A 14,966-nucleotide genomic window follows, 5' to 3' on the forward strand; every position below is an offset into this window, starting at 1 on the left:
TTTGACAACCTTTATAAAATTTAAAATTAAAAAATAATTTTGTATTTAAAATATAAAAATGTATAAAATGTTCAAATTTTATAGTTAACTGCTAAGGATTGAATATTTAAATGAAGGTTGCATGTAAGTAAGTTATTCTAAAACCAAAAATCTCAAAAATATAAGAACACAGTTTTTTTTATAGTTATAATGTTCAAATTTGGACAAAATTACATATTAAATAACCTAGAATAACGATTTTAGTATATAATTGGTTTAAAAACTTGTCTTTAAAATAATTTGAAATCGATATTAGTAATACTATTGATTATAGATGGTATTGTACTACGCATAATTAATGAAAATAGTCATTAGAATAGCATAACACGTAAGACTAATTCAAAACAAAACTGTATATAAATATAACAGAATTGTTAAGATATTGTTTTGAAAACTAAAACTAATAAATTGAACAGCTAATTAAAATAAGTATTGAAATTAAAAACAGCAAATTATTATATTACACAGGTCGGCATGTGCAAATTTAATATAGGTATGTGTTAATGTTAATATAAAATAATATGATCAATCGCAGCCATATTTGATTGATACAATGCTACAGTAAAGAGTTTTACAACTATAACAATACAGTTATTATGTTTAGGTCAAAAATAAATGTTTCACAAAAAAAAATGTTTAATATAACACATTACACATATAGTAAAATATTTTTTAGTAAATATATATACTAAAATGGGTAGTTTTGAGCAATATATGTAATTTAATACGAGACAAATTTTGAGTTGTCTACAGATTTAAGACAAATATTTATTTAAAATTTTAACATAATTAATAATAGAATAAACTATTTTATGTCATAAATGGAGTATAGTACATACTATTAAGTTGCTTACAATTTTAAAATTTGTTAAAGTATAATTACACAATAATAGTGATAAAAATATACAGTTGATGGAGTTTTGTATTAAATAAATTAAAAACACTATTATTATTTGTATTTATTAAAGAAATGATAGTAAAAATTACTATATTTCAACAAAAAAAAACTTTCAATTCACTCGAATCAAAAGTAGTCGCATTGTTACATATCAAAAATACAAGTGTTACACATTACACATATACCTAAATAAATAAATATATTCCCCTAATGAATATTTATTGTTAATTTAAAATATAACAAGGCAACAAACCAGTTTTATTTCATTATACACAATTAAAAAAAAAAAAATTGAAATTAAATTGAAAGCTCATTAACATAAAATAACAACAAAAAAAACACATAAAATGTTATATATTACTTTTAAACTATAATTCATTTTTGACCAGAAACTTTTTGTTTTTATTGAAATATATTAGATATCCACGAATTCATTATCGGTTTTTTTACATTTATATAAATATTTTATAGATCTGATGATGTCAATTTCCAGTCAGTCTTTTATTTATTTTTTATTACACTAGTATAGCAATAGTTAGTTACCTATATAATACAATAATCATGATTTAAAGAAATGGACTGAAAATGCAAATCATTTAAAAATAAAATCAAAAAATAAGTAATAACCAGTCTTTGAATCTCGATTATGGTTACAACTTTTGCACCCTGTCCTGTCTACATTTTTACATTTTAGTACATGATTTGTATATTGCTTTAATTAAATATAAAATTGTGAATTATAAATTTATATTATCTTTATATTAATATTTGTAAAATATAGTTAATTAAATTTGATTTGTGCAGTCATTTTTATTCAGCCAAACAATTCCAGAATATTATTAACATCTTATTTAGTTGTTATATGATAAAAAAAATATATACAACCTAATCTGAACTACAGTTATGAATTATATGGAATTGAATCATTTTGAATACAACTTTAGGCTAATCTTATATTATTCATACAAAGATTAAGTTCTTCTAATATTAACATAGATAAAATATATTGTATTGTTTTGATTTCTAAAAAACATAACTACATATTATAAAAGCCCAAAAATATAAGGTATTACCTGTTCATCAGTATTAAATAAATACATATTATTTCCATTAAGATAAACCATAATTTTATGGCAAAGTCTATTATTATTTCTTAAAAAAGGTGATGTCACTTAAAAATCAGGAAAAAATGAAGGAAGACAAAAAATTATTGGAAAAATTTAAATTATATAAAATTATAAACAATAATAATATTATATCCTATGCTAGCATAATTGATAACTGATCAATGCATGACTCAATACATGTTGTATTTATTAAATAATCTCCTATAGATCTTTTGGTAACTAGTATAAATGAAAAATAAAATATAAATTTGATTGCAAATTTTGTCAAATCTTTAAAATAAATATGGATAGTTGAGTAGAAATTATATTTGATTTCTAAACTTTTTATGTTATATTCCCCATATTAACAGATGATTAAAACAACTTGTCCTATAATAATACTTAAAACAGAATAAATGACTTAGATATTTGTTAAGGTTATTATAATGATAATTTATACATTAATATTTATCAGTTTTATTACGTCTCAAAAATTAATCAAGAAGTTGGTCTAATAAATATTACCTGCCCTATTACTGACAGGCTACATATTATACATATAGCACCTTAATCGGGGAAAATCTGGAGTTAGCCATACATTTGTTGGTAACTAACGCTGTAATTGTACAGATTTTAAATATTTCAAAAGTTTTGTTGTCGTTTACGCTTCTGATCCATAGCATCCAGTATTGGTTGGCGTTTTGTTTGATAACGACGTCGTAGCTCATCAATTTCATGTTCCATTTCAGAATCCAAATTGGACATTCTTTGTTGCAAGTCATCAAAGCTTAAAAACTTCAACTATATAATAAAAATTAAAAAGTAATATTAAATGGCCTAGTGTTAAAATTAGTTTTATTAGTTAATAAGAGCAATTCAATTATGTAAAATTATTTGTAAAGCTAAAAAAAATTATGATTTTTAATTGACATTTGCGCTAGATTGTCGTTTTTTAATTTAATAATTCATCAAATATAAATGAGAGTAGACACTGTCTCATTATATCTTATGACGGTTTGCCACTGCAATAACTTAACTATAATATTTAACCAGAAGAATTAATATTAATTGAATTCATGAGTTAAATACAATTTTCAAAATAAAGTCACTAAATTTTTATTAACATATCAATAAAACTTACAAAATCAAAGTCTCCATCAACAATTGGTGTGTAGTATCGGTTTTGATGAAGAGCTGTTGGTAGATTACCATCAGGTCTGCAATTTATTTGCGGCATAGGAAATTGATTTAAAGATATAGTTTTTTCAGATTCGTCAATCTATAAAAAATGGCATTAGACATATTTTCAAGATGGAAATTTATATTATACATTACTTGAGAAACATCTTGAGCAGAATCTGGTCCATCGCCAAATAATTTGTTTCCCACATCAAAATTATCGTTCTAAATTATTAATAGTAAAAATATTAATATAAAATATACCATATAGACTATTAATATTCTATAGAGTAAAAATAGGAGCTACAAGTATAATATTTAATGCAAATTAAAGATACTAGTTAATAAATAATTACTTTAGATTTTTCTGCAATTTTTTTATCAAAATGATCTAAGAATAAGGGTCTATACTTTTTACCCGATTCTTCAGGTCCTGTATCATGCCCTAGAATACCAAATATATTATACAAAAAAAAACAATCAACTCTTTTCAATCATAAATATTTGATGTACATACTCTTCATCGTGGAATCATCTTCTCCATCGCTATTAATTACCATTGTTCTCAATTCTTCTACTAATGAATTACTTTTTAAACTTGTCCCTTTTGATTTATCCGGTACAAGGGTACTATCATCTACTATCATTGTACGACTGTCAATGTCATCTTCCTAAGTAGACAAATAATTTAAAATATATATTCACTTAATTACTACATTTACTCATTCAAGGCAATTACTTTAGAGTTTTGATCTTTGGATTCAGCTGATTTGACTAAACATAATGCATTAGAACGTAGAGTTTGATTCTCTCGAATTTCTCTTGCTTCAGCAATCATTTGACTTAAAATTTCTGGTGGCTTTGGGTTACCTAATTTTAAACAAAATCAAATTATCAGAAATAAAGCACTTTATTGATTATAAAATTGTAAATTACCATTTTTATAAATTAAATAATAAAAATGTATTATCTTCTTACCAATAAATTCATGATCTAACATTTTTGTGGCTGTTGCTCGTTCCTCTGGGTTTTTGATTAGACATTGACTAACGAAATCGATAAATTCTGGGGACCACTTATCTGGTTCTCGAAATGAAGGCGGTGGTTTAGTTGGTATCATGAATATGGCACGCATTGGATGTATATCACCGTATGGAGGTTTTCCTTCAGCCATTTCCAATGCAGTTATTCCTAATATATTATAATATAACTCATTGTAATTGAAATACATAATTATTCTTTATTCAAATACTCAATTTGTTATGAGTTATTTTTATGAACTAATAATTAATATACCTAAACTCCACATATCAGCAACACAATCATATCCTATTTCTTGGATTACTTCAGGTGCCATCCAAAATGGAGTTCCTATTACAGTATTTCTTTTGGCCATTGTATCCTAAATAATAATAATGCATACACTATTTAATGTTTCACGCCAACATACATTTAATAAGCACGAACAGTCAGCTGTCCAGCAACCCCAAAATCAGCTAGTTTAGCATGTCCTTCAGAGTTTAACAATATATTTCCAGCTTTAATATCTCTGTGTATTTTTCTCCTTAAATGTAAGTACTCTAGTCCTTTAAGTGTGTCTGACAATATAGTAGCTATTTCGTCTTCTGACAGTGTCTTTTTTCTTAATCTCATGATGTCAGATACTGAACCAGCACCACAATATTCCATAACAATCTTTACAAAACAGTCAATATTTCAGAAAAAATATATATTAGGTAAATAATAAAAAAATAATTAATTACCCATAAATCAGTATTCTTAAAATATGAACCATAGTATTTAACTACATAGGGGCTATCGCATTGTTGCATAATAGATATTTCTTTTATAATTTCTTGAAGATCGGTGTCAACCGGTACTTGCTTAATAGCAAGTACTTGACCAGATTCTTTGTGCAGCGCTTTAAATACGCTTCCATAGGATCTGAGAACAAACAGAAATTAGGAGGTAGTCTTCAAAAATAATCATAACCATATTACCCTTCTCCAAGTTTACAAATTATATCAAATACTTCTTCCGGCTGCCTGGTCAAACTTTCTTCAGACAATTTTTTCAATTCACTACAATAAAAATAAAAATAATGTAGGTATTAGTTAACCGTTAGGAAACCAACGTTTGATATTTCAGTATTTACCTCTTTGAAGACATCATTGTGTCAGGAGTCTTGTAATTAACATGGCAGAAATTGAATGCAGATTTCGAGTTCGACATGTAATAAGCTGTTTTGCTATTTACAAACAATAAAATATATAAATATTATATATTTATATATAATACTACATCAATCAAACAAAAAGAAAACAAAATTAAAACGAAATAAAAAATAATATGTTGGTACAAAAATGATTAAAAATTATGGTAGTAACGAAAGACATTCCCGTTATCATTAAAATGTGTGATTATAAATAATTTCTTGTTATCTTGTATCAGTCATATTATAAATGATTATAATATCGAATTAGACGGTATTGGGGGCCACGACGTCTGGTCCAGGAGGAGTCCCGCCGTCCAAAGCCCCGGCGATAATGAAATGATGAACATTGTACATAATACCTGAAATAAATTATAATAATATCAAGATCCGTAGTTTGGACGTGCAATTTTACTATAGATTACAGTCGAGTATAAAATATGACCAAGTAATCCAGGAACTTAGAGCTTATTGTTCATCGCTTCTATATATTTTAATTTTTCGAATTGCGCTCACGTTACTGTCAACAATATTTTACATGAAACCATCACCGCTGAAATAAATAGTAATACCAAACTAATCCACGTCCGGTATATTTTGTTGTTGCACCAAAAGACAGAATACTCATAAAATGGGATGCATTTGACATCTGTCGGTCAAATATTTTGAGGCTGTTGTTCGTGAGAAGTAAATTAACAATTTACATAGGTATAAGCTACAAATTATGATTCTACGCAAGACAATTCATGAAGTGCGGTACGCAAAGAAGTACAGCGTTGCCTTGGCCAAACCGTTGTCTGAACTTTTCAACCAACCAAAGCCAAAGTTCAAATATTTTGTCAAAAACCAAACTGTAAGACTTACACATTAAATTTTTATTTTAACTAATTAGTAAAATTATGTAAAAAGTAAAGTATATATTTGAAATATTATTGTTTAGGGACTTTTTGGTGCACCGGAATTGATTTCATTTGAGGGGTTTTATGCATTCAAGGAGCGTACAAAAATAGATTGTGACAATTTAATTGATGAAATATGCGATTCCAATCGGTAATTTTTATTTTTTGCATACTATTGAGTAACATCTATATTTAGAAAATAGAATTATAATTATGAGGATGTCGGCACACTATGTGTTGTCTCTCTCTGATCCATGTGCAACATAGACAAAATACATTTGCGCAGAATCTATTTTTCTGTTGTAAGTAAACTTAGAGTAAAATTACCCATAGCCAAAATGATAGAGAATAATATTTTTGAGGGAATGTCATATCGATTTGCCTAAATATTGTTTCAAAACAATTTAAATATCATTTAAATTTACAATATTTTTTTGTTTATTTTGAAAGTTGAATACAAAGTCAAATAAAAATATAGTATAAAATTGATAAGTCATTCCCTCTAAAATATTATTCCCCATCTTATTTGTAATGAGTGATTTTACTCTAAGATTACTTAAAAACATAAAAAAAAAATAGTAAAAATGATTCTGTGTAAATACGTTTTGTCTATGTTGCGCGTGGGCCAGAGAGAAAACAAATAGTGTGCTGACATCCTCTTATGGATATGTTAATAAATTATAAAAAAATACTCATATTTAAATATACTTTTTAACAAAGCTTGATCTTGGAAAAATATAAAAATAAATTCAGATCTACTTAGCAGCAACAAACTTTAATACAGTCTTAAATAATTTATAAACAAGTAATCGATACATTTTCATGACAAACTTTAAGAAATTGTTTTTTTAAATTAAAATTTGATACTTATAAGTTATAATGTACAAACATAAACATATTATTTAAAATGAAAATATATTTACTCCAAGTACTTATTATATTTTACTGACTTTATAATATTGTATCAATTAATAAATTACTTTTTTTTTTGTAAATATCAAGTGTATAATATTTATAGTATTTTTTTCATTAATAAACTTAAAATGCTGACTCCATTATGTCCTTAACAATTTAAATATTTTATTACATTATAGAAATATAATTAAATTGTGTCATATAATAGCAAGAGAAACTTGGTGACAATTTTTGACCAGCTGTCCAATAGTCTTTGTTGTCTTGCTGATATGGCTGAATTCATTCGTACAGCACATCCAGACAAATTGTTTGTTACTGCTGCTGAAGATTGCTGTATTTCCATGAATACTATTGTAGAAAAGTAAATACTATATCTCAGTTTTAAATTTGCTATTATATACAATATTTATCTTTTAGATTAAATACTAACAAAGATTTATATACAAATTTGAAACAAGTAATCCTAGACGGTGATAAACATCCTATGACTGAAGAGGATCGACATGTTGCTGAATTATTTTTGTTTGATTTCGAATTGAATGGCATACACTTAGAGGAAAGGAAAAGACAATATGTTGTTAATTTGAACAATTTTATTTTGGTTACTGGACAACGATTTATGGTTGCTGCAGAAAAACCTAGAATTGTAGATCCAACTGGATTACCTGATGTTGTTTCTAAAGTTCTTTCTAAAGAGTATAACTGTAAACGTAAAAGTATATTTAACTAATGAGTTAATTTTTTTTATTATTTTGATTAGATATAGCTCAGGAGGGAAGTTAATAATTGGACATCCTAATTCTCATTCTGAAGATCCAATTTTGAGAGAAGCTGCATTCAAAGTTTACAATGGTCCAAATAGTGAATCAGAAGAATTGTTGGATAATCTTTTAGAAAGCCGTCATAAATTGGCTTTGACTTGTGGATTTCCATCTTATGCTCATAGGTGAGAATTGAGAAATTAAGTTTAAGTATCAATGGCTGATGTTTATATATATATATATATATTTTTTTTTAAGAGCTCTGAAAAACAGCATAGCGGAAAATCCTTATTTTGTAATGGAATTTTTGAATATCTTAAATACAGAGCTGAGGATTCGGTCAGTTTTTGATTATAAGACTATGAAAAGAGCCAATAACAATGATGTAATTTTCTCAAACTGGAACCAAACTATAATTGTGCCGGCAAGAGAACGCTTCTCGTTTGCACATCCGAATGATGGACCTCTGTGGTTTTGTACCAAAATTTCTCCCACTTTACCACTAGTCACCGCCATAAATTCCCCACTTGCTACGCGTGACCAGCGGCTTATGTCACTGACGGTGGCGGCCAGTGTTCGGGAAGGTTTAGTGGTGAGAATGCGCGAGATTGGACAAATTTTGGTCGCCGCCCAGAGGCGTTCTCTCGCCAGCACGAGTATAGCACTTGGTTGTATCTACGAACTACAAATAATTGTTTTAATTTTTCTAGATTGTATCACCATGGGATGTACAATATTTGACTAACAAGATTAAACAGAATCATCTTAAATATGCAATGATTGATTATGCGTCATATTTTTCTTTAGGCGATTGTATGGAAGGATTGAATATGATTTTTAATAGTTTGTACAATATAAATTTGTTATTTGAAGATATAAAGCCAGGTGAAGGGTGGGCCGAACAAGTTTACAAGTTGGCTGGTAAAAATATAATTCCAATTTCTTAACCGAAATTCTTTTAATTTAAGAAATATTTTGTTTTTAGTTACACATAACACAGAAGGTTTACTTGGATACATTTATTGTGACTTTTTCGAAAGAACAGGAAAACTACACAATGATTCACATTATGTTGTTAGAGGAGGACGGCAATTGCCAAATAATTCTTATCAAGTAAATATTTCCCGTAAATTCCAGTTAATATAATATATTATGCCGAAACAAAATGCTTAAATTGAATATTGTATCAGACCCCGATTGTAGTAGTCATGTTAAATGTGGTATGGCGTGAGAATCATGGCCCAGTCCTTTTGCACCCAGGTTCTGTCGAAAATCTTTTTCATGAGTTTGGACACGCAATACACTCTATGTTAGGTCGGACGCGTTATCAACATGTCAACGGTACACGTTGTGCAACAGACTTGGCAGAATTTCCATCAGTTTTAATGGAATATTATGCTACACAACCACAAGTAAATTAATAATAACATAATAAAAGGCAATAACCATTTTATATTCTTAACATAATATATTCTATACAGGTCATAAAACACTACGCCAAGCACTTTAAAACTAGACAACCCATGCCGGAGGACATGTTGAAAAAATTATGCGCATCCAAATATTTATTTGCTGCATCTGAAATGCAGTTGCAACTATTTTACTCTGTACTTGACCAATATTACCACACACAAGCACCACAACCATTAAATACAACTGATTTGCTTGCAAAATTACAAGTAGAATATTATGGACTGTCATATGTTAAAGACACAGTAAGATAATATGTTAATTTACAAAACTAATTAAACTAATAATTTGTATTATGTAACTATTTTATAGGCATGGCAATTACATTTTTCACATTTTGTCGGTTATGGTGCAAAGTATTATTCGTATTTGGTATCTAAGGCATTAGCAGCACACACATGGCATGCATTCTTGAGCAATGATCCACTAAATAGAATCCAAGGTGAACGGTTACGTACAGAATGCTTACAATATGGTGGTGGGAAACCAGCAAGAAAATTAGTCTCCGATTATCTTAAAACACCAGTAACTCCAGAACTCTTGGCATCATCTTTAATACAAGATATTGATCAAGGCACTGAACTCTCTAAATTGTCTTTTGCATAAATATATAATAAAATCTTACTCGTCTTATAAATAAATTTGTTAAATATTTCGATTGATTATTTACAGATTTGAATATCCTTCTTAATTGTAAAAACATTTTAAATTTATTTTAAGACAAACAAGTTGAATCCCTAGAAGTAAACCAAATTAATTTGAGGAAAGCGACTAAAATTGTTTGTCTCATAAATCAATGCATCCATTATTTATATTTATATTATATAAATAATTTAGTGTAATAATACCCATTTGTTTTCCAAATTAATGAGTTGTTCAATCATAATACCTAGGGTTAGTATGCCTGAGGTAACTAACCAAACTAGAATGTAGCAGAAATAAATATATAAATAAAAGTTAGCCTGTTTTAATTATAAATGTGTCTTATTGCTAAAAATATTAAAAACAAAATCATAAAAAATTATAAATTCAAAGTTATAATATTGTTTTTCACTCAATACAAATTATTTTTATCTTGTTAAACAGTTGCATAGTTGGAAGCCAGTACATGCAATTGATATAAATAATTGTTAAGTGTATATACAAATGAAACAAATATTACATTTTGTTGTAAATTCTCAACTGTTGTTTAACAAGTATGATTATGATTGTACACTTTAAATAATAAAAAAAAATAAAAAATGATGAGTATTTTCTCAAAATAACACTTGTATAAAACTAATGTAACAACATCAGATCAAACTACACATTTAGATTTAAATAATAACAATTAATCAAATATCCTTTATGAGGGTGGAAATTCATTGTTTCTTTAAGCTGAAAATAAACAAAATTAAGACATTATTAATTACATAAGAAATTAATACTAAAAGATATTGATGTTGCTGACATGAAATTCCTACATTGCAAAATTATTGTGACGATTTACAATATTGAAGATGTATTGAATATTTTTTTCTGGTTTATATAATCTATATCTAATTAGCAAGAAAAATAAAGATGATATAGAATCTAGATCAACCAATAAGGTTTTGTATCGAATGTCTAACTAGTTTCTCGAGTTTACATATTATATAGTTTCACTATGACCCAAACTTGTATGGTAAAGGTCCATAATTGTTTGAGGAGGAGCTTGCAAATAAGTAGTTTATTAGTATTTAGGAAAAATAGGAGAAGTTTGTAGATTCATTTCATTAAAATTGTGTTTCACAATATGGTTAAAATTTTTAATAGTGAGATTGTTTTTGCGATATGTGGTTGACTCATTTATTATTATTTTAGAGTACTACTATACACACAACATTTATGTATATCATAACCTGGGTGTAAATATGATACCAGTTATAAATTAGGAAGCAAACAAAATCTATTTAAAAAAAAGTCGACAAGTGAGTACAAGTTAGAAGTTGTGTGAGTCACTGTAATGAATGTGTTGAATTTGAATTCATATTATACAAAAATCATTGTATCCGAAAAATGATTCTTAGAGAAAGCAGTCTGTCAGCCTATATTATTAATTATATCTATATAATATATCATGATATTAATGCTAATTAAGTAATTTATTTTACTATTCAATATTAGTAATGTAGGTAGTTGTAAGATTTTTTCTTGAAGAGTAATAAATTTAAAAAAAATTATTTTGATTTTAATAAGTATAGTAAAATCTGCTCAATTGAGACACATCAGCCAGTTATCTATTTGTCCCCAACATCCGAATAGTTATACATACAATACATTCATTCAGGACTGTCATTTATGTCTCTATTAAGCGGATTCTACTGTACCTATTTAAAAATGCTAATAAAATATTTCAAAAATTTTATACTTTTTGAATTGAAAGAAATATCTCTCGATGTGGTGATAAAAGTTTTGTTCATGATATGGATACTTTTAAAAAATGGACATAATATTTTACTTCATATAAAAGAACAATCATTAATAATAATATTTCACTGGATTAATACGACATAAATATACATCTACTAATATTAATTTTACCTTTGATATAATGGTATGTTAATGCAGTATGGTGTATTGGGTGAATCTGGTTCGGTTTTGTAAAGTTGAACACATGGCACATCGTTATTAGGTGCATTAACTGTATTCACTAAAACTGTACCATTCCCAATTATTGTAAATATCTTGTTGGCAATATCTGGAGTCATAGTATTTGGAGGTAAAAAATTCATTGATACTTTTATAGCCTGAAAATTTATATAAAAATTATTTATAATCACACATACCTAAATAATAATTAGAGATATTTTTGAATACCTGAGGGGCAATTTTGGCCAACAACGGATCATATAATTCTAAACTTGCTAATTTAGTAATTTCACACTGTGCAATATTGCCATAGTCTATATAAATTATCTTGGCCTGAAATAATATAATTTAGGTTACTTAGTAAAGATTAACTTCTATTATTCCAAAAAAAAAAAAACAAAGTAAACATTTAATTAAGTTTTTTTTTTTTGTAAAATTGCATTTTATGCAGATCAAAAAAAAAAAGGTACTTTGTTAGTTATTGCCCTGCGTAAGTAGTACAAGTGCATAACATAGCAAAATTTACACTCAGAAAATCACATTTAGCTCTGTTAGTTTAAAAATTTGAGAGAATGACTCCTTACACAATTAAAGGTAAGATTATTATCTAGGACATCTCATATGTTTTTTTGTTATATTTTAGTTTTAAAGACTTTATGAGTATTTAAAAATGTACAAACAATTTACAATTTTAAAATACTCATAACTCGATTTAAAATTAAAATATAATAAAAACCTTATGAGATGCCCTAGATAATAATCTTACCTTTATATTCTATAAAAAGTCAATTCACTCTTATTTTTAAACTAACTAAACGTGATCTGCTGAGCGTAAAATGTGTTATGTTACATACTTGTAAGACGGAGACAACAAATGTCTGTGTAGGGTCTTCTTAACACTTTCAACGCCGCGCGTGATTTCGGCAATTATACCGCGACGCCGCGTTGTTTATCCCGTGATCAGCCGTCCGTTACAGTTGCGTAAATAACGTGAAATGAAACAAATTAAATAGTGGCAAAGTAGCCATATTGCATGATACAGTATGTTACAAATGATATAATAGTTGTTATAATTTGTAAATGATTAATATCAGTAAAAGAATTCATAATATATCTAATATACACTCTGTATACGTGCATGTACATCGTTTTGGGAAGGCCGTCAAAAACAACGATTATCAGTATCTAAAAATAACGAAAACTCAAACCAATTATAGTTTTAAATATAGAGTTTATTGTCTATAGCCTGTGTACATTTCAGAGTTTATTAAAATAAAAACGATTAAATTATGGAGGATACAAATATACATGTTACTGACGCGTAAACGCGTCAGCGGCGTTGAAAGTGTTAAGTATATTTTTATCATAACAGTACTAACTTCAGAGTCATTGATTATATCAAGAACTTGAACACGGCTCCATATATTATCAGCTTCATATTTTGTTATGTAGACTTTGTCTTTTATAATATCTTCCTTGCTCTTCAAAAAAAATTCTGGGTTTAAAAATTCATCGTTTGGCAAGATTTCTTCAAGTGATGTAACAATGTCAATATTTAATTGTAAATATAAATGGCCAGACTCAACGATTGATGATACATTTCCATCCACAATAGCTTGATCCTGCACAATCTTAGTCAATAATAATGGACAAAATACACATTATTTAATAATATTGTTTACCTCAAATAATGGAAGCTTTGTACTAGTTTTTTCTAAAAATCTTTGAATGATCATGTCATTTACATTAACTCTTCCTTTTTCATATAAAGTGACCCTTGCACATCCTTCTTCTAATGAATCTGGTACAATGAAGAATGTTTTATTCAATATCATCTCATCCAATAATTCTTTTAAACCATCAAATGTGCCAAAATTATCCAGTTGAGATAAAATACATTCAATAGCCTAAAAATGCAGAGCAAAGGATGTTTTTATTAAGGGTAAAGTTTCTTATATTTAGTAGTTGCTACTAGAAGTTAATTTTTAATTTTTAAAAAAGTAGAAATTATTGAATAAGCAATACAACTTTTAAAATATTATCTTAGCGAACAAAAAAAAAAAGGACTGCAATATTGAAAAGTTTAAAGAAATAATTCATATTTTTTATAACTTTAAATTCAAACTAAAATCTGGTAACAATATGTTGTTGTTTTATATAAGCTCTCCTCTATTTATAAAACACTTGGGTAGCTAGGAAATGGATTATGAAAGGTATACATAATAATCCCTGCCCTATAGTTATTATTAATCACATAGGTGCTCTATGTTGTCATTAATGAACATGGGCATGACATGCAATTGTTTTAGCTAATAATCTTTTTGTCCAGTCGATCGTAAACGCTTATCGTGAGCAGACGTGCACGACCTCCGTCCGATATCGCTATTCGCTAATGGCGTTCTATTCCCAGTTCAAATATGTCCCGTAATACCCCAAAACGTAATCTATCATCATCGTCTACTAAAGACTGCGAAAAAAAAAGCAAAATATTTGTTACACCCAACAGATACGCTTCTCTCTCCGAAGATGCCGATTCTCCTCTGGAGGTGTTCAGCCCTCCACCCGTCAATTTGTCATCTCAGGATCAGCTCAATTTACCGTCGGCCAACATGGAATCACCCTCTCCGACTAAAGTTCAGACACCTCCCTTTTACGTAAGTGAAGGATACAAAATCTCCACGCTCAAAAGCGCTCTATTTGATATAACCGAACCGTCGAGCATTCTATTTAAATCAACTCCTAAATATCTTATTATCCACGCTAGCACCGTAGTTGCCTGGAACACTATTTTTAAATACCTAGCCGAAAACGAGCAGGTCAAATTCCATACTCATTCGCCCAAGCCATTAAAACCATACAGTGTGTTTATCAGACACC

The 14,966-nt window shown here is 27.9% G+C and overlaps 3 protein-coding genes across 11 annotated transcripts in view; 1 reads left to right on the top strand and 2 right to left on the bottom strand.

Annotated features, from left to right (window-relative positions):
- Nucleotides 1-424: 424 nt before the first annotated feature.
- On the bottom strand, nt 425-5,590 carry LOC132949692 (serine/threonine-protein kinase 3-like). The gene is made up of 12 exons (XM_061020704.1): nt 5,378-5,590; nt 5,223-5,303; nt 4,986-5,166; nt 4,690-4,917; nt 4,519-4,624; nt 4,201-4,413; nt 3,962-4,092; nt 3,740-3,893; nt 3,579-3,667; nt 3,379-3,447; nt 3,185-3,322; nt 425-2,844 (listed from the first exon to the last, which is right to left on the bottom strand). Exons 1-12 carry the CDS (start codon nt 5,452-5,454, stop codon nt 2,686-2,688), a joined length of 1,626 nt encoding a protein of 541 aa, XP_060876687.1. The 5' UTR covers nt 5,455-5,590; the 3' UTR covers nt 425-2,685.
- A 140-nt stretch (nt 5,591-5,730) lies between these two features.
- Nucleotides 5,731-10,134, top strand: LOC132949691 (mitochondrial intermediate peptidase). Of its 2 annotated transcripts, none has more exons than XM_061020702.1 (11): nt 5,731-6,287; nt 6,375-6,484; nt 7,457-7,609; nt 7,666-7,944; nt 8,009-8,194; nt 8,268-8,394; nt 8,720-8,930; nt 8,995-9,122; nt 9,200-9,421; nt 9,491-9,724; nt 9,792-10,134. In XM_061020702.1, the coding sequence occupies exons 1-11, from the start codon at nt 6,159-6,161 to the stop codon at nt 10,083-10,085; spliced, it is 2,073 nt and encodes a 690-aa protein (XP_060876685.1). In that variant the 5' UTR covers nt 5,731-6,158; the 3' UTR covers nt 10,086-10,134. The 2 variants fall into 2 exon arrangements, with proteins under 2 accessions (XP_060876685.1, XP_060876686.1); XM_061020703.1 differs by having other exon boundaries at nt 6,273-6,287; nt 7,428-7,609.
- A 296-nt stretch (nt 10,135-10,430) lies between these two features.
- The window catches only part of LOC132949690 (uncharacterized), a 30,494-nt gene continuing 25,958 nt past the window's right edge, over nt 10,431-14,966 (bottom strand). For all 8 annotated transcript variants that reach the window (XM_061020696.1, XM_061020695.1, XM_061020701.1 and 5 more), the window contains 5 exons: nt 13,772-13,996; nt 13,469-13,711; nt 12,318-12,422; nt 12,042-12,247; nt 10,431-10,856 (listed from right to left, as the gene is read on the bottom strand). In XM_061020696.1, the coding sequence (XP_060876679.1) occupies nt 10,841-10,856; nt 12,042-12,247; nt 12,318-12,422; nt 13,469-13,711; nt 13,772-13,996 (795 nt within the window). In that variant the 3' untranslated portion in view covers nt 10,431-10,840. The remainder of the gene's footprint in view (nt 10,857-12,041; nt 12,248-12,317; nt 12,423-13,468; nt 13,712-13,771; nt 13,997-14,966) is intronic.

This window comes from Metopolophium dirhodum, chromosome 7 (assembly GCF_019925205.1).
Source record: "Metopolophium dirhodum isolate CAU chromosome 7, ASM1992520v1, whole genome shotgun sequence".
In the NCBI taxonomy this organism is placed as follows: Eukaryota; Metazoa; Arthropoda; class Insecta; order Hemiptera; family Aphididae; genus Metopolophium; species Metopolophium dirhodum.